Source organism: Dendropsophus ebraccatus, chromosome 10 (assembly GCF_027789765.1).
Source record: "Dendropsophus ebraccatus isolate aDenEbr1 chromosome 10, aDenEbr1.pat, whole genome shotgun sequence".
NCBI lineage: Eukaryota > Metazoa > Chordata > Amphibia > Anura > Hylidae > Dendropsophus > Dendropsophus ebraccatus.
In genome coordinates, this window is record NC_091463.1 from 45,940,406 (window position 1) to 45,960,599 (window position 20,194).

The 20,194-nt window shown below is 42.9% G+C and overlaps 1 protein-coding gene across 2 annotated transcripts in view; it reads right to left on the minus strand.

Annotated features, from left to right (window-relative positions):
* Positions 1-20,194, minus strand: part of BTK (Bruton tyrosine kinase) — a 111,197-nt gene that overhangs the window by 28,677 nt on the left and 62,326 nt on the right. For both annotated transcript variants that reach the window (XM_069986378.1, XM_069986377.1), the window contains exons 5-9: positions 18,957-19,038; positions 10,403-10,531; positions 6,431-6,498; positions 3,051-3,241; positions 1,071-1,133 (exon numbers count right to left, since the gene is read on the minus strand). In XM_069986378.1, the coding sequence (XP_069842479.1) occupies positions 1,071-1,133; positions 3,051-3,241; positions 6,431-6,498; positions 10,403-10,531; positions 18,957-19,038 (533 nt within the window). The remainder of the gene's footprint in view (positions 1-1,070; positions 1,134-3,050; positions 3,242-6,430; positions 6,499-10,402; positions 10,532-18,956; positions 19,039-20,194) is intronic.

Below are 20,194 nucleotides of genomic sequence, written 5' to 3' on the forward strand. Positions count from 1 at the left end.
GTGTAGCTTCTTTGGCTGTAAATTAAATCCCATGTTCTGCCGGTGAGGAGTGAGGTTCACTGCTGCACACATCCCCCCAATTGTATCTTGAAAAGGAAGCAGCTGTAAACATAAGTAAGCTGAATGCCCAAGGAGTGCAAGTGTTCCAGGTATGGATCGCATAAAGCAATCAACACAAGCCAGTCACCTGGTGTAGAAGGTCCACAAGGTCTACATTCTGCTCATCAGGCTACAGGCTTGGAAGTCTGCTCCGCTCTATGCTGCTCCTTCCTAAATGCTGGGAAAAGATGGATCCAATCCTGGGAAACTTTTCCCTCTTTCCCAGGACTGGATCCATTTTTACCCAGCATCCGGGGAGGAGCGGCAAAGAGCGGAGCAGACTTCAAAGCCTACAGCCCGATGAGCTGAATCCAGAAAGGAATGAAGCGCTTTACTTTGTTCCTTCTGTAAATTTTCTCAACTTTATTCACAGGACGCTGTGACCCGGACGCTGTGACACGTCACCAGCTGCTCGGCCGCGATTGGCTGAGCACAGTTATGCTCAGCCAATCGCGGCTGAGCAGCTGATGACACAGCATAGGGGGGCCAGCATGAGGGATGGCTGGAGCGGTTCGGCCGGCCTCCCGAAGACTACATCATTGTCACAAGATGGCGGATGGGGGTCGACACGAATGCGGTAAGTATAATGCACCAACACTTCCGGGTCTAGTGTGTGTGTGTGTGGGGGGGGGGGGGGGATATGGGGAAGGGACCATTCACATACATAACACACATTACAAAGTTGTATAACTTTGTAATGTGTGCTATTTTGTGAATAAATTATTAGCGCCGCACTACCCCTTTAACAACAGTGGCCAGACCAGTGGGAAAGAGCAGGCATATCAGCAGACAGTTTCGCTAAATGAATGTGCATGCACAAATATTTAACTTGATGAGTAACCATATTAGTTGAGATGGGAAAGTCCCAAAACTGGCCCAGTCCTGAAGGGGATTAAAGGTATTTTTTGTAACAAGTTTGTAAATATACTGTATATGTAGCTTCTTTAGGAATATTTTTTTTACATACTTACTCATATATTTCCAGTGGATCCTGAGCTTCTGTAATATAATTGCCAGGGATATAACCCTCCTGCCTGGAATTACATAGATTACTAATTACAAAGGATGTAAAATTAAATGAGGCATACACCTCTACATGCTTTAAACTACACAATATATGTTAGTAAGGCATATCCTTTGCCTGTCTGCATGTTTTCCAGGGCTCCCTACAGTTATGAGTTGTGCTCATCTCTAAATGAGGTTCCTTTTCTCCTAATATGAAAAAACAGCCTTACAGGTGCTAGTCTCCCCGATAAACCATGAACAATGATTTTATCTAGGTTCCAAGTATGCAATGTAGTGAGAAGCCTGGATTTCCAGTGCTTATTGCCCCAAGGAGTCAATATCAGAGTCCATTTTAAAGGGGTAACTAAATTCTGAGCCCCAGGGTAAAAACTGTAATAGCTACTATAATGCTTAGTTTATGGTGCCAGACTCCACATACAGTAGTGGAATGAGAGATTTGATGGGCCAACTCGGACTCCTGGGCAATGTCCTTGCAGAGGTCCAGTTATACAGAAATTTACCTGACTCCCTGCTAGCCCCCACAGTCACCCCACTCTAACCTTGAGGGGCACCCTAATGCCAAAGCTGACCATCTGTGACCCTTGAACCTCACGACCTGCTTCTCCAGGAGCACACCGGTCTTTGCAGTCCCAATATCCTGGCTGAAGCACATTGACAGTCGACTGCCAGTACATGCCCTCCTCTGCGCTCTCTGTTGCAATACATTGCCCAGCCCTCCTTACTAGTGATGAGTGAACTTGGACTGCAAAGTCTGAGTCCGTGTCCAAATCTGTTTGTTTAGGTACCCAGATACGAATACAGACTTTATCATGGAAGACTTTTTTCGGGTCCAGCGTTTGCCTACGAACTGACAAAATGAAGGACAGTCTGGCCCCAGGGGGTTAAGTGGGGGCTAGACTGTGCTTTGGGCTCTAGGACTTATACAATTAGTATAAGAACAAGAGATTAGAATAAAGTAGTTAGGTATCAATTAGAACATAAAACCACAAACTAGAATGAAATAACTGAAATACTGTGATTGAAAATAAACATGAATAAAAAAAATAAAAAAAATTAAAACATACATGTCATCATGTGTTTAAAAAAACATGCAGACTTGCTTGTTTTAAAAAAAAAGAATATATATATGGCTTTGGCAGCAATCAGCCCCAATCCTCTTCTCACTTTATCTGCAGTTCTAAACTCTGGGCTGTTACAGGAAGTGATGTCATCTGTCTTCACAGCCTGCCAAGTAAGGGCAGTAAAAGAGTGGACTGAGGAAAGCTCCAGGAGAGAGATAGTAACTGCAGCGCACATGGTACAGATTATGTATCACTCTTATGCTGCGTTTACACGAAACGATTATTGTGCGAATTTGCACGATAACGATCAAATAATCATACATGTAGACGCAGCGAACGATTAAGCAACGAATGAGAAATCGTTCATTTTGATCTTTGAACATGTTCTCAAATCGTCATTGGTCGTTCGCAAAAAATTTGCAGATTGTTCCGTGTAAAGAATCGTTCACCAATTTAACCCATGTGCGAGATAGGCTTAAGCGATCGCAAAACGAATTTTCCGTACAATATATTGTTCCGTCTAAACGCTGATCGTTATGAAAAAAAAATCGTTACTTCGAAATCGTTAATCGTACGATCGGGCAAATTATTGTTCCGTGTAAACGCAGCATTATATTATTTCATAAGCATAGCATAGTTAATTGGCAGTGCTGGGAACAAGAGGCCTTGCGGAGATTTTTCTCACGATGCATTGTGTACTTTCTACAGTGTTCATGCAGGTTTACCAGAATAAAATTCTGTATATTATACACTTTAGATTAGGCAACCCTTTGGTAAGGATATTTGTTTTGAGAACACTGCCACAGCTGCTGACATTTTTACCCTGATTACAAAGAGTTAAAGAAATAACAAATTCTATTTTACCCATTTTTGTCTCTTGCTCTTAACCAGGGCTGTCCGCTGCCCTCATCTAATAACAGATACTCTTCTCCTTTTTGTAATTGTAGATCCTGAGAATTGATTGGATTAAAATCATACATTGCTATAACTTTACGCTGTCCTAGTGGATTTGTAACATTATTTGGAGGAGGCGGCAGGGGCTTTGTAGTTTTTACCTGAAGGTAAAGATAAATGAAAAATATTAGTTAACTGCTAACCATTAACATCCTCAAAGCATATTTACGATGTATCCAGTTATGTTTTAGTTGTTAAAATACATGTTTTAGATATGAACATGTGAGTGTTTTGCCCATCTAAAAGTTAGCATTAGAGATCTTGGGGCGCAAAATCAAGTCAGGTCAATTGACAATCTTTTGAAGATCATGTTTTTAATTGGACATTTATTTGGACGGTTTATGTGCATTATTGGTGACTGGTGAGTAACTTGTTCACATCAGGCATAGGAGCGTTAATATTTGGTGTTATCCAGGCTTGGTTCATCTTAATGAAAGTCAGCCTCTCCGCATTGTGGCAAGAGAGCCTTCTTTTCCTTTCCCTGCTGCATTAAATACCCTCTCTTATGCAACGCTGCTGTCTGCTCGTAACTGTGAAGAGCAGGAACTACCTTCTTGAAAAAATAATGTCTCTGAATGGTTTTGACTCAACTACTTGGAACGGGGGGGACCACATGCTGATCAACTGTGCCAGATGACCATTTAGCTTCTGCGCATTCCTGAAAGCGAGCCTGCTGACTAGCTGGCAGTGTAGCTCTCCTCCTTTTGGCTTGGAAACTTCCAGTTTTGTCACAATGTTTGATAGCACAACGACACCTTTGTCCCCAGATAATGATGCCAACCTGAATGCCATGTGCGATATGCCATATCATAATCTTAATAATTGAAGACAGTTTCACTGACACTGCTGGGTTCCTCCTAATGTTGATACAGTACTAGGTTCCCCCTTCCAACTAATGACTATGTTTAAATTCCTCTACATCATGACTGAAAAGCGAATGAGACTCCAAGGGGAGCTGGAGGTTTGCAAAAAGCTCTTGGGCTGATGGTGCTCCAAATGTCGAAGGCACACTTACTACAAGAGAAGAGAGGAATGTGAAAGAGAGGACTGTGTCTCCCCTTGCCAAGGAAAAGTGGTATCCAAAAAACCTGCCCATTGATGGCTATGAGTTTGGCTACTGGCTAGTGTGTTGCTCAAACTCTGTGTTAACCAATCCAGAACTGCAGGCTTACAGGTTGCTGCACCCTGTTGCCATACCTGCTGCTAACACCACCACAACGCCCACTTGTGCCTCTACCTCTCCCACCTTCACAACTAGTTCAGCCACTGCTACTGGTCATACCCTGAGAAAGGCCAGACTGTATGTTATGATAGATTGAATTTTTCAATAGGAATATCAACCTGACAGCTACTTCACAGGGTAAAATTGAACTGGAAGAGTTGTATGACTGACGTATAATCACAGTTTTTATCCTGCCGGACACGTTTTTTACAAAGCACTCAAGATGTCATCTGACGGTTGTTTCACAGGGTTGATTGAACTGGGAGAGTTGTATGACTGACTATTAACCACATTTTTTATCGTGCCAGACACAGTTTTTAGAGAACACTGAAGAGGTCACCTGACAGGTGATTCAAAGGGTTAAATTAAACAGGTAGAGTAGTTGTTAATAGAATTGTGCCGCTGTGGCCTTTGCACCAAAACCTCAGTATCACGTGTTTTATGGGGTAAGGTGGAGAGGAGAGGGTGTGTTGCCACAGCAAAGCTAGTCTGTACCTAAGTCATGAAAACTTACTGGAGGAGGGATTACTAAGTGTTGCTATGAGTGCAGACAGGAAAAAAGTTGCCTCTTAAATCCACCACAGCTAATACATGCAGAGCTTTACGCAAGACCAGCATCTGAAACACTGGTCTTACTGAACTTCCCCATAATCCCCCATATTAACTATTGCAACTGGAGATAAGCAAACTTTTCCAAAATTTAGTTTGGCAGGGTTGTCGAACTTTGAAACAACAACCTGAGTTTATTTAATCCCTTAAAATAATATAATTTATATTATTTTAGGGGATTAAGCAGTTGCATACAGTTAGTTTTCTGTATGCTAACTTTGCATAGAAGCCATGCCTGTGTATGCCGATTGCTTTCTACCCTGCCAGTTGTTTTGCATATATTTACTTATCTCAGCATGTTATTGTTTCAATTTTGCTGTTGGAAACTAAAAACAGCAACATTGGAACGAAAATATGCTGTGCTGTGAAGTAAATATAGACAAAAGAAGCTGGCAGGGTACAAAGCAATCGGCGTACATGGGGATTGTGTCTAATGCTATCTACCCCACCAGTTTCTTTTGTGTATATTTAGTTATGACAGCATATTCTCATTCCAGTGTTGCTGTTGGTAACAAAAAAGCAACATTAGAATGAAAACATGGTTTCATAAGTAAATATACACAAAACAAGCTGTCGGGTAAGAAAGTAATACACACAATCCCCATGTATGCCGAATGCTTTCTACCCCACTAATTTATTTCTATATTTACTTATCACAGCATGTTTTTGTTCCAATGCTGCTGTTTTTTCGTTTCCAAAAGCAGCATTGGAATGAAAATAAGCTTTGATAAGTAAATATACACAACACAAGCTGGTGGGGCACACCAGAGACTCAGTGGAGAACACCAGGGGAGTATTGAATCTCAGTTCGTGAAGTTGGAAACCCCATGTCACACTGAAAAAGTCCCTCATGAAAGGTCTGGGGAACAGGACAATGAGGTTATCCAGGAGTAGAAAAACATGGATGCTTTCATCCAGAAATAGCACTCTTTTCTCCAGTTTGGGTGTGGAATTTCAATTCAGCTCCATTCACTTCAATGGAAGTAAATTGCAAAACCACGCCCAAATTGGAGACAAGAGTGCTACTGTTGTCTCAGACTGCTACTGCAGTCTCAACCTGCAACAGAACATTAACACCAGTATTTTATCATTCTTTCTCCCTCTTCCTATTTCTATCCATAGAAACTTTGGGGGGGTATCAAAGGGTGTAAAATTTAGACTGGTGCAAACTGCCCACTGCAACCAAACACAGCTCTGGTAAAAGGAAATAAGAGCTGTGATTGGTTGCTGTGGCAAGTTTGCACCAGTCTAAATGTTACACCCTTTGATAAATCTCCCCTTTGTGCTTTTATTTTCCTTACAAGTCTGCTGCTAATGTGGGGCTTGTGGAGTATATGCCTTAATAAATAAGAACCAATTTCACAGCACAAAGGGAATCTACATAATATTAGAAAGGTGGTTTAGAGTTATGGCTGATCAGTAAAGGCTTCCAACTACATTATTCTGAATTTCTGCTTACCAAATCATCAGATGGTGCAGGCGGAAGTGGCTTTGGAGATCTTCTCTGTGAAGAAACATTCTTTCGCTCTGTTTGACAAAGAAAGTAAATAAAATGTCAGTTATGTTTCTAACAAAGTTAAGCCCCTAGAAGTGGCTGATATTTAAAATTGCTGCGCACTATGATAAATGATATCATGAAATGCCATAACATTATAAGTATAGAAAAAATAGAGGGCACAGTGCATGCACACACAGCACAGCTGCCCACTCCCACAACCCGGCATCACCAGCCACCTGCTCATCTGTGCCCGTGCAGTCAAAGGTGAAATAGTTAAGAAAAAAGCAAGTATGAATGGGCTGCACTTCATTCATACTTGCTTTTTCCTTCAGTATTTCCTGTTTTGGAGCTTGGGGGCTGGCACTCAATTCTGTGACATTTACAGAGCCCGCAAGGTTATACTTAGTTGCATGCACGGGTACCCCCCGCCGTGTCTAGCCCTGTATTCTCGTGACGTAGATATGGGTTTACCTATGTTACAGTTACCCCCCTTCTAAGGGTCTAGCACTGCATACTGTAGTCTCAGTCTCTCATAAAGAAAATCAGTCTCCGTCCCCATCAAGGGCTCTGGCCTAAGCCAGGCCCACTTAGTCACTGCAGCAGGAAGCTGTAGCGTTAGTCTGTCTCCCATACACTGAAACAAACGCTCTCCAGACTAAAAAAAACCCAGACCAGGAAACTACTTCAACTTATGTAGGGATATGTCACAGAAAAAAGGAGAATAGAGAGTGTGTGAGCGTAGAAGTTCTGCATCTGTGATTGATCAACATATAACAGATAACCAAACCTGCAGCTGGGCACAGGGGGAAGAGTGAGACACCTAGTGGATGGAGTGGAAATCACAGTTCCTAGATACTTTTGCAAATGCGGTTAATAACTTAGTGAACCACACGTACAGGGACACTACATTCCCATATCCAGCATTGAAGCTGGAATATGGGCACGAGTAAGAGGCGGCTCTCCATGATGCCACCCTAGTACCTCATGCCACCCATATTATTATCTGCTGAAGCGTACTGTGGGCCAGCCAAAAAATTCTGCCCTAAAAAAGCCTAAAATTCAGGCACCGCGGGCCAAATTTGGCCCCTGGGGCAAAGTTTGACATGCCTGGTATAGACTGTATACATTCAGAGAGAGGAAGCATTTGATCTCTCTGTAGACACCAATAGAATACAATGGCATAGGATTGGCTGGTGCAAGGGAATTACCCACTTTCCTGCCTGGACAGCCAGTGACTCCTCTATGATACAGGCAGCAAGATTAGCACTGTCTGCATTACTGTGCTGTGACCCGGCCTGACTAGAGGAGACCAGAGCAGCAGAGCACCAAACGTGCCAGGCCTGGTAGGTATACTAAGGGGGGGCATTGCGTAGTGTTCTCCAACATGTGACTCCATTATCCCTCAAATATTACTAAATGCACATATGACAGTCATCTCCAAATAGGATCACAATCTTTATTGGAGCTGTCGACCAATTTCCATTATTAATTCTATGTGATGCTCTATAACAAACTGATTTTTTCCATCCAGAGAAGCTAGTGACAGAACTTTAAAAAAAAAAAAAATTTCTATGGGTGGAAGGGGGTCAGTCCTTAATCGTACATGGATAAGGGCATGTTATACTCCACTGAACTTTTCTCTCTCTGTCCCCTTTGTAGTAAATAAGGGCTTACCTATCTCCCCATTGTTTCAGATGTTAGTAATGGGGCATCTCAAGTGGACAACTAGAAAATAAGGGATCTGCATTTCAGATGTTTTTTTTTCTTTGGCTAGGTTGATATTGATATTGAAATTACCCTTATACCATGTCTATTATACCTTTTTTAAACTGTCCCTGTCGTCTTCCTCCATAATTCTTTCTTGCAGCTTCTCAGCTGTTTTTAAAACACATATTAGACACACTCTCATTCTACATTATGACAGGAGCCTGCCCATTATTAGTTCCTTGCAGCCATAGCCACTAGAGTTATGGACTGTTTTTATATGTCCACTAAGTCCTGGGTTCAGCTAAAAGAAAAATTGTCATTAAGGTAACCCATTACAGACTACTGGTATTCCTAAATAATGGGACTGATTTACTAATGTGTTCCCTGCAGCAAATATATTAAAGGTGTGCTACACAATTTTTACAAAAACCTGTCAAACCCATAGTTTTTGTCCAAAAACCCATCAAATGGGCATGTCATGGAGTTTTGTCATGGCCGTGTCCTTTAAAACCTGCCACAACCCACAGATTTATTAAGTAAACCATCATTTTTTATGAGTTTTCTATTCTAAACACCAGTCACTTCAAACCTTTTGAGCCTTTCTGCCAAAAATGGATCAAAAACCAAAGCAGAAAAGCTTGATGAGATAGTCATAGCAAACGGCTCCCTTGTCAGCAACGCAAAGCTACATGGTGCCTATCGAGTCCAGTTGGGGTGAGGAGACAGATCCAGATGATCCACCACCATCATACTGGGAGGCAATGAGCAGCACGGACACTAATGTAATTAATGCTCCATGCAACCAGGGTGGGTTGTGTCAGCGTGCAGCATTCCCACTGAGGCCAACATGCTCTAAGCGTGCAGCACTCCCACTGAGGCAGTCATTTTTGCCTGAGCCCCCTTGAACCCTCTGAGGCTCTCCAGCAACCCATCTTGGCCAGAGGCCATTTTGAAGTTACTCCACAGATAAAAGACTGTTACTGGTTGTACCTGATATTTAAGTAAAGTCACTGTTAAACGATAATACCTCATCTCCCTGTTGACTGATTGCTACTGCACCTCACTAACACTAAGTATATGATACAAGTTCCAACAGCATAGGAACATAGAAACTGTGAGAAATAGAAATAGGGTGTCTTACCAAACCAGACCCAGGTTGGCAACTAATCCATTGTTTCTGATCATTTTCAAGTCAACTACGCCTATGTAATAAGATGTTCCAACCAAGTACCCCCCAAAGATGTGATTGGTTATAAATGTCGACTTAAAAGGCCAGCATAACAACCAGGTATGCCCCCTGCAGCTGGATATGCCCCTGTGGTTAGGTATGCCCCTTGTAACTAGAGATGCCCCTTATAGCCAGATATGCCCCTTTCAGCTGGATATGCCTCTTTCATCTAGGTATGCCTTAGCTAGAGATGTCCCTTGTCGCCAGATGTTCCACCTGTAGCTAGGTATGCCCCCTGCAGTCAGTATGCCCCCTGTAGTCAGGTATAACCAATACAACCAGATCTATCCCTTTTATTCAGGTATGCCCCTTCTATCCAGATATGCCCCTTACAGTCAGGTATTCCACCTGCAGCTGGCTATACCCTTTTATCGCTAGGTATGCCCCCTGTAGCCAGGTATGACCATATAAAAAGGTAAGCCCACTGCAGCTAGATATGGCCCTTGTGGCCAGGCATCCCCCTGTAGTCAGATATGTCTCCTGCAGTCAGCACACTGCAGCCCTGTATGCCCTTTGCATCCAGATATGCACCTTGCAGCCACATGTGTCCCTTGTTGGTGCTCTCCTTCCTCCCCCTAGCAGTGCCTGCTCTCCTTCCTCCCCCCAGCAGTGCCTGCTCTCCTTCCTCCCCCCAGCAGTGCCATCATGCACTTTCCCACATTCAGCGATTGTTCTCAGAAGCTGCAATGAACAATATCCTGTCATGAAAAGCAAGTTGTTGTTTTTTTTGTAACCCCTCCTACTTACCCCCTGTGGTATGTGTACCGCAGGTTGAGAAACACAAGACGAGCTGTCAGCAGTTGGAGAAAAAGTGTGGACATATCAAGAGAAGAAGGCAAGTTTGCTAAATGAATATATTTGCAAAAATATTTAACTTGATGAGTTCTACAAGTTTTACTATACGGGTATGTTCACACAGTTTAAGAACAGAATATTTTCAAAAATAAATTTTAAAATTAAATAATTTTTAAATGTATGCAGTAAATTAGTAAACTGACTTCCATTGGCATTCTGCAGCACTTGACATCCCATTGCATTTTTAGCTGTTTGAGCACAGCATAAGTATTGTCCATCCTGGTGGAAGCATGGATGAAACTTCTGAGCCAAGTCACTATTAAAACGAATAACTAAAAAAAAAATAAAGAAAAAAATATAAATATAAAAATCTGAGCAATTATAGTTAAATAACAGAATGCGATAACAAATCAGATTAGCTAAAATTCCACTAATTCCAAAAAATTAGTAAAATTCCACAAATAATACTAGGTGTAATGTATGGTTAGAAATTAACTGTACAAGATGTATCAATTAATTGTGTTATGTAAGATTACACTTAAATGCGCACATCATAGAAAAAGGAAATGATCAGACACATTGGCTGATCTTTGTCTTTAACCCCTTAAGGACAGAGCCTGAAATGGCCTTAAGGACAGAGACAAATTTTATGAATATGACCAGTGTCACTTTATTCATTAATAACTTCGGGATGCTTTTACCTATCCTACTGATTCTGAGATTGTTTTCTTGTGACATATTGTACTTTACATTTCTAGTAAAATAGAGTCGATACTCTTAACAAATCTTTATGAAAAACACCAAAATAACGTGAAAAATTTTGAAAAAATGCATTTTTCCAACTTTGAAACCTTTCTGCTTATACAGAAAATGGTTATGCCACATAAATTATATATTAAATAGCATTAGCAACATGTCTACTTTATGTTGAGGGCATTTATTTAACTATATTTAATTTTTTTTAGTCAATAGGAAGCTTAAAACATTAGCAGCAATTTTCCAAATTTTCTGTAAAATTTCAAAATCAGATATTTTTAGGGACCTGTTCAGGTTCAAAGTGTATTTGAGGGGCCTGTATGTTAGAAAGCCCCACAAAGCACCCCATTTCAGAAACTGCACCCCCCAAACTCTGCAAAAGCACATCCAGAAAGTTTTTTAACCCTTTAGGGGAGTCACAGAAAAAAAAGCAAAGTGTGTAAGAAATTTGAAAATTTTTATTTTCTGTGCAGAGATTTTATTGTAATCCAATATCTTTCATAATGACAAACCTATTTCCAGAGAAATGCACCCCAATATTTATTGCCCCGTTTCTGCAGTTTATAGAAATACCCCATATGTGGCCCTATTGCGCTATTTGACACAACCACAAGCCTCAGATATAAAGGAGCGCCTAGTAAATTTCAACGCCTCCGTTATATTTGGTCATTTCTGACTGTACCACTTCAGGTTGACAGAGGCTCTGGGGTGCCAAAACCTAAAAAAACACCCGTAAAGTGACACCATTTAGAAAACTGCACCCCTCAAGGAATGTAACAAGAGGTGCGGTGAGCATTTGGACCCCACAGGTGCTTCGCAGATTTTCAGAACAATGTGGTGTAAAAAAGGAAAAATTCTATTTTTTACACTAAAATGTACAAGGGGGAAAAAAAAAAAAACACCAAACATGTAGCGCAGTTTCTCCCCAGTACAGAAATACCCCACATGTGGACATAAAGAGCCAAACGGGCGCAGGACGAGCCTCCAAAGGGAAGGAGCGCCAATTGGCCTTTGCAGGCTGGATTTTACTGGAATGGATTTCAAGGGTCATGTAGCATTTACAGAGCCCTCGTGCTGCCAAAACACTGGAAATCCCCCACAAGTGACCCCACTCTGGAAACTACACCCCTCAAGGAATCTAACAAGGGGTTCAGTAAGCATATGGACCCCACTGGTGACGGGCACAAATGTGGAACAATGTGACGTGAAAGGGAAAAATTTCATTTTTTCACTTTCACGGCACAAATGTGGCCGTCATCAAGGGGTCCATATCCTCACTGCACCCCTTGTTAGATTCCTTGAGGGGTGTAGTTTCCAGAATGGGGTCACTTGTGGGGGGTTTCCAGTGTTTTGGCAGCACGAGGGCTCTGTAAATGCGACATGGCGTTCATCATCCATTCTGGCCACATCCAGCCTGCAAAATCCAAATGGCGCTCTTTCCTTTTGGAGGCTTGCCCTGCGCCCACATGGCGCTTTATGTCCACATGTGGGGTATTTACGGACTCAGGGGGAATTGCTCTTTTTTTCTCTTTTAACCCCTTGTGAAAATGAAATATTTAAGGCTAAACCAACATTATAGTGTAAAAAATGTAATATTTCATTTTCACGCCATATTGTTCCACATTTCTGCCCGTCACCAGTGGGGTCCATATGCTCACTACACCCCTTGTTACATTCCCTGAGGGGCGTAGTTTCCATAATGGGGTCACTTGTGGGGGGGTTCAACTATCTTGGCAACACAGGGGCCTTTTAAATGCAACATGGCCCCTCGAAATCCATTCCAGCCAAATCCAGCCTCAAAAAGCCAAATGGCGCTCCTTCCCTTTGGAGGCTTACCCTGCAACCGCATGGCGCTTTATGTCCACATGTCGGGTATTTCCATACTCAGGGGAAATTGCTCTACACATTTAGTGTTTTTTTTTATCTTTTAACCCCTTGTGAAAATGAAAAAATCAAGACAAGATCAATGATTTAGTGTAAAAATTTAACATTTTTTACACTAAATGTTGGTCTAGCCTTGATTTTTTCCTTTTCCACAAGGGGTTAAAAAAGAAAGTGAACACAAAACGTGTAGGGCAATTTCCCCTGAGTACGAAAATACCCCACATGTGGATATAATGTGCCATATGCCCAGAGGGCAAGCCACCAAAGGGACAGAGCGCCATTTAGAGGCTGGAATGGAGGATGGAGGCCATGTCGCAATTAAAAAGCTCCTGTGCTGCCGGGACAGTAGAAACCCCCCACAAGTGAACATGTGCCATGAAAATAAAAAATAAAATTTTTTCATTTTCACGGCCCAAATGTGGCCGTCACCAGGGGCCATATCCCCACTGCCCCCCTCGTTAGATTCCTTATGGGGTGTAGTTTCCAGAATGGGGTCACTTGTGGGGGGTTTCTACTGTCGTGGCCGCACAGAAGCTTTGTAATTGCATCATGGTATCCTCTAATGGGAATGGCGGCCATATCTATTTAGTTGGGGAAAAGGGACAATTCTAATTTATTTGGGGGTATTAGGCCAATTATTAGTTTATAAGGTTGAAAATGACAGGTGTCCATCAAATTCAACCTGTGTTGATCCAGAGGAAGGCAAAAAACCCTCGTGAGGCAGACGACAGTAGCCTCATCACAGGGGAAAAATTCCTTCCTGACTCCATAATGGCGATCAGAATAATCCCTGGATCAACGTGACCCCTGAAATAGGAATAAGGGACAGAATTTAGATAATGTAGAACTCCGATGACGTGTGGTGCACCTTGAAGCAATCCAGTATGCAGAGGTCTGTTATGCCAGACTCTGCACTTCTTCTGGGGTCTCCTGTTTTCCAGTGTGGGGGACGTCACCTGGAAAATGTTGTCCTGGTGCGATACGGGGTCCTTCATATCCAGAAGCGCTGGGTCCGCTCCATGGCTGCTAAATATTATGGCGCTATTACTGCTTCTGATATTCTCGGATCGTGCCGCAAGCTACAGTAGCTCGGGCAGTGAGGGACCGGAAGAGGGGGTGTTGGTATAAAAGTCATCCCCGTACCGGTGGTAACCTTTATCCAGCAGTGGGAAGATCAGTTCCCGATCTCCCTACTAACTCGGAGGATGGGGGGGGGAGCATCTGGGGGCTGATTCGGGTGTCCCTTCCTTCATACACTCTAAGGGTACGTGCACACTGCGGAATGGTGAAGGATAACCCTTTGTGCATTCCGCAGCTGGCACCCGCCGGCAGACTGATGGAGGCGCGCGTCTGCGCTCGTGTCACACTCCATTATATGCACGGGTGGATTCCGCCCTCTGTCCAAAGAATGAACGTGTTCATTCTTTGGACGGACGACGGAATCTGCCCGTGCATAGAATGGAGTCTATGACACGGGTGGAGACGCGCGCCTCCATCAGTCCGCTAGCGGGTGCCAGCTGCGGAATGCACAAAGGGTTATCCTTCACCATTCCGCAGTGTGCACGTACCCTGGATCTGTAAGTGTACCCTGAGGTACGCTCACAGAGTTTGTAGAATTTCATGCCATACCGTGATCTCTTATTGGGACGGTACTGGCGGAAAAGACGTGTCTGGGGGGCAGCGTACGCTACGCTACCCCCCAGACACGTCACTGGATGATGAGGATGATGAGGATGAATAGAGGAAAGAAGGATCCCCCCCATTCATCCTCACTGGCTGTTTCGGTGTCGGAGGCAATAATAGCGTATGCGTCCGACGCCGAAAACACCCTGGGGGCCATCTTTATACGGGGATTGGTATATGGGGTATGTAAATGTGTAGTGGTGTAGTGTAAAACTTTATTCCATGTAGTGTGGTGTAGTGTAGTGTTTTTTACGTGTTTTTTTGACCGTAAGAAAAAATATCCCTACGCCAAGAAAGGAGCTGCTGATAAATGCCACACTTATGTGCGGCACTTATCAGCAGACAGTGGCCGTAGGATATAGGGGGGAAAAACGCCCCTACGCCAAAAAGGAGGAGTTGCTGATCAGCGGCGCACTTACGTGCGATGCTGATCAGCACTCAGCGGCGTTAGGGCGCAAAAAAAGAAAAAAAAAATTTGGAAAAAAAAAAATATATCTTTTTAACCCAAAGCAACTGATCAGTGAATGATATTCACTGATCAGCAGCTTGGGGGCAGTAGAGCGACGCTGCCGGAGATTGCCGAGACCCGCCGAACCCGAGGACCCGAACGTTTCCGAAGATTTCCGACGCTGGACGACCGAACCCGGAAGTGAAGCGAAGAAGATGCGAGGACGGCGCGGACCACAGATCTTCGCTCCGAACGCCCAGATCAGGTGAGTATGGTACACCTGCACCACACACACCTGTTCTGCACCCCTCAGTTACCTAGCTGAGGGGTGCAGAATCCGACAAAACTGTTTTTTTACAGTTTGATCGCCATGATGGGCCGGCCGGTACTGGCCGGCCTATCACGGCGATCGTGGGGGTGGCATCGGCGCCATCTTTCCCCAGTACACTAATGGCGATTGGTGCTATCTCGGACAGCACCAATCGCCATTGCTTTCCGGGTCACCGATGACCCGGAAAGCTGTTTTTAGCTGCTATATGCTGATCTGTATTGATCCGCATATAGCAGCGATCGTCGGCACGGGAGGGGTTAATCACCCCCGTGCCGACGAGCAGAGATGGCCTGCTATACATTATAGCAGGCCATCTTCCCCGACCGCTGTGTGTGAACACACAGCGATCGGGGAAACATCGGGCGTAAGTATACGCCCGTTTGTGTTAAAGCCCACCCTGCGGGGGCGTATACTTACGCCCGATGTCGTTAAGGGGTTAAGCATGATCACAACGATAACAATAGCAATGGTCTGCTGCCTGTTGCTCTCTTCAATGATCTAGGGATTGTTTGGGCAGCCCCCCGTTCCCCGTGCCCCTGCCCCGTTCCTACTGCTGTGCTGTGTGTGTCATAACACAGACAGCAAGCGGGGAATGAGGAGAAAGCAAGCGCTGAGCTAACAGGTCGGCGCTCACTTCCTCCTCAATATCGGGCCATATTATATAACCACTTCTTTCCTGACTCTGTCACATGACCGAGCTGCACAATGTAGACCTAGAGATACAGTTTATTCTTCTGATCGGTCAGAATCTGAACAGTGACTGATAACATTTTTTACTTATTTTAAAATTTTACTGATTAGAGTCAGATATTAAAGCATGTCCTTTTTTCCAATTTGTTTTTATTTTCTGTGTATGAATTTTTAATTCAGAGGCAGAGAAAGGCAGAGAGAGGCAGGGAGAGAGAAGGTTGATTACTGGCATGAAAACTGGCATGTTATATATATATGTTCCTCAAGGCAGTACAATTACAACGATATGCAACTTAAACAACTTTTATTTTATTTGATGTCTTTTATAAAATTAAAACCTTTTTAAAAAAACAAAATGTTCTTAAAACATTTTAACATCACGTTCCCGGCTGAGTGATGGCCTGTTCAGCCAATCGGTGACTGGGACAGGACACCACCCCAGCTGCTGACTGGGCCGAACAGCTGGGCCGTAATGTTGCTGCTGGAAAAGCCGGGTATATGATGTACCCAGTTTCCAGTAGAGGATGACAGCTGGCAGCTGTAAATGGGACCTGCGGGTGGCACAATGAAGGCACAGGAATTGGTGAGTCCATTTATTCATTATTTTCTTCCTCTTTAACTCTTTTGGCATTACAAAGTTGCTACAAAGGTGCAGATAGGGACTTTACATCAGTTTACATCAGCCATCTCAGAAGGGAGGGGGAAGGAGGGGGAGATGCAGAGAGAAGCTCAAACACAGGATTTTTTATATGTCTTCAGCAGAAAACAGCAGCTCAGAACTGAGAGAAGGAGACTGAATAGATAATAAGGGAAGTATGGAAGAAATGGTAAGTCCTCATCAGGGGCTGAGATCTTGCGAGACCCCAGTATGGGAACCAAACAGTATGTGGGCTGTGGCAGAGACAAGCACATGAACTCTATAGGAATGTGGACGTTAAACCTTTTGGAGGTATTTGAAAACTACTTTGTAATAAGGGCATGTAAGGATATGACCAATATATTTTATTATCAGGGATGATCCAGAAGTGTTATTATAAACAGGGAAAATTATATGTATTTAAGTGAGAATGTATTGTGATGTTTATGTCTGAGGAAGGCTCCTATATAATAAGGACCTGAAACATGTTGCAATAAAGGAATGTTTTTTCACATGGTTTACCCATTGCCCTGGTTATACAGTGGCTGTGCACACTGAACACATGCGTGACTGATAGCCTAACCCGCTATCTCTCTGATAACTCTCTTCTTGACCCACTACAGTCTGGTTTCCGATCCCTTCACTCAACTGAAACTGCTCTTACCAAGATGTCAAACGATCTCCTGAAGGCCAAGTCACAAGGAAACTATTCCTTGCTGATTCTCCTGGATCTTTCAGAAGTGTTTGACACCGTAGACCACCAGCTCCTCCTCTCCATGCTCCACTCCTTTGGCCTCAAGGATTCTGTTCTCTTTTGGTTCTCTTCCTACCTCTCTGACTGCTCCTTTAGCATATCCTTCTCTGGCTCTACTTCTTCTCTCTTACTTTTTATTGTTGGTGTTCCCCAGGGATAAGTCCTGGGTCCCCTCCTCTTCTCCCCCATCGGACAGACCATCAGCAGGTTTGGTCTTCAATACCATCTTTATGCTGATGGCACCCAGTTATATACGTCTCTATGCTGTCTCTAACACTACGACCTTTCTATTTCTCATCCTTTCTAAAACGTAACTTCTTGTATTCCCTCCCTCTAAGCAACCCAAACCCGACATCTCATAGAGTGCTGCAGAATCTGTTGGCGCTATACAAATAAATATTATTATCATTATTATTATTATTATCTGACACCTGCACTAGGCTCCATTCCATTGTATCTGTCCTAGATGGTCTGTGCTAGGATGCATGATTCCTATGTTTTCCACTTCAGCTGGTTTGTGAAGTGACCAGGAGTAAGAACTAGTGCAAAGGTGCTTTTGTATGAACTTGATAGAGTTGTGTCTATCGCTGCCACAACTCAGCTAGGTGAGTGAGTTTATCTCTTCCCCATCTATATGGAGCATTGACATATTGGATTACTACACCAGAAGGCACCCCTCTCTTGTCATTTTCTGCCGTCATTTCTTCTCCAGTCGTGAGTGGAGCACAGCTATCCTGTCGATAGCCTCATCAGTTTGCCCGGAAAAGGTGCATTCACACATACTGAATCTGCAGCAGATTTAATGGCACAGATTTGATTTGCTTTGAATCTGCAACTTCAAATCTGCCGCAGATCCTGTACGTGTACGCTTCCTTAGGGTAGCTTTACAGACACACCATATGGCAGCGGATTTTCTGCTGCAGACGCGCAGCAGATTTGATCTAAATAACTGAACACAGCATCAAATCTGCACCATCAAATCTGATGTGGATCCGCTGCGATACAGTGTGTGAAGCTACCCTTAAGGATTTTCTGCTGTAGATTAACATTATGTTGAGAAAATCCTCAGCACATTGAGGCTGGTTCACACTACGTATATTTCATCAGTATTGTGGTCCTCATATTGCAACCAAAACCAGGAGTGGTTTAAAAACACAGAAAGGATCTGTTCACACAATGTTGTAATTGAGTGGATGGCCGCCATATAACAGTAAATAACTGCCATTATTTCAATATAACAGCCGTTGTTTTAAAATAACAGCAAATATTTGCCATTAAATGGCGGCCATCCACTCAATTTCACCATTGTGTAAACAGATCCTTTCTGTGTTTTTAATCCACTCCTGGTTTTGGTTGCAATATGAGGACCATCTACATAGAAATTGACCTGCTTTACTTCTAGTCCATTTATGTTGCAGATACATAGTGAATTTTCTTTTACGACTTTTATGGGGAAGCCAATAATTGCAAAAGCTCCACAATTGTGGATTTTGCTGTGGGGGGAAAAAATCCACAGCATTCCATTCCTATGTGGCTTTGTTATTGTTTTTAACAATCACACTTATCACACTTACCATGCTTTACTTGATGAATCCAACGTTTCCTGAGATCCTCTGTTGGAGCAAAGATGTAGAGTGGTCCATCATCATACACTATCTGTAAGCATAATTAGGAAATGATTCAGAAAATATCTGATAACCTAATCCCTTAAGGACCAGGCCTGAAATGGCCTTAAGGACTGGGCCAATTGTCACTTTGGCATTTTCATTTTTTCTAAGATCCATAACTTTCATTTTTCCACCTACAGGGCCATGTGAGGGCTTGTTTTTTTCCGGAGCAGGTGTACTTTGTAATGGCATCTTTCAATTTGCCATAAAATGAGTGACGGAACCCCCAAAATATCATTTATAGGGTGAACTTCGGTTACAAAATGCGATTCCGCAAATTTTGGGGGGGCTTCCATGTTTACATAATGCACTTTATGGTAAAACTGGCATTTGAACAGTCTGAACACAGGGATATGTATGTTTACATAGGTTTTTTAACGTTTTATTGGCATATTTAAAATGGTCCTATTGTAACTCCTATAGCGCATTTATTTTTTCACCTACAGGGTCGTATGGGGTGTCATTTTTTGTGTCATGATCTCTAGTTTTTCTTAATATCATTTTTTCTAGATCAAACGTATTAATCACTTTTTACAAATTTTTTTATACATAAAATGTCATTAAAAAAAGCAATCTCTGCATTTTTTTTACCGCTTGTTGTTCACGCCATTCACTGTGCGGAAATAGTGTTGTCTTATTTTAATAGATTGGACGATTACACATGCTAAGTTTTATTAAATGTTAGTTAACTTTATTATTTTTATATGTTTTATGTATAAAATGGGAAGGGGTGATTTTCACTTTTATTGGGGAAGGGGCTTCAGGCATTTTTTTCAAACTTTTCTTAATTTTTTTTTAAAACTTTTTAAGTTCCCTTAGGGAACTTTGACATTATTACATTAGATTACATACACTGATCACTGCTATGCCATGATCAGTGTTATTGGCGATCTTCTGATAGAGCCTGGCTGTGGCAGATGCTACCAGCAGACTGAAGACCTGACCGCACGGAGGAAGGTAAAAGAATTTTTTTTTTTTACACTTATACTAGAAGCCCCCCTGGGGCACTTCCAGTATCACTGCTCTAATCTCTCATTGAGATCTATGCAGAAAACAATAGAATGCCGAGCCTGGATCGGCGCCATTACGGCACAGACCCCGGCCAGGACCAGATGCAGGGGGGGGGGGGTGATCCCGCCACTAGA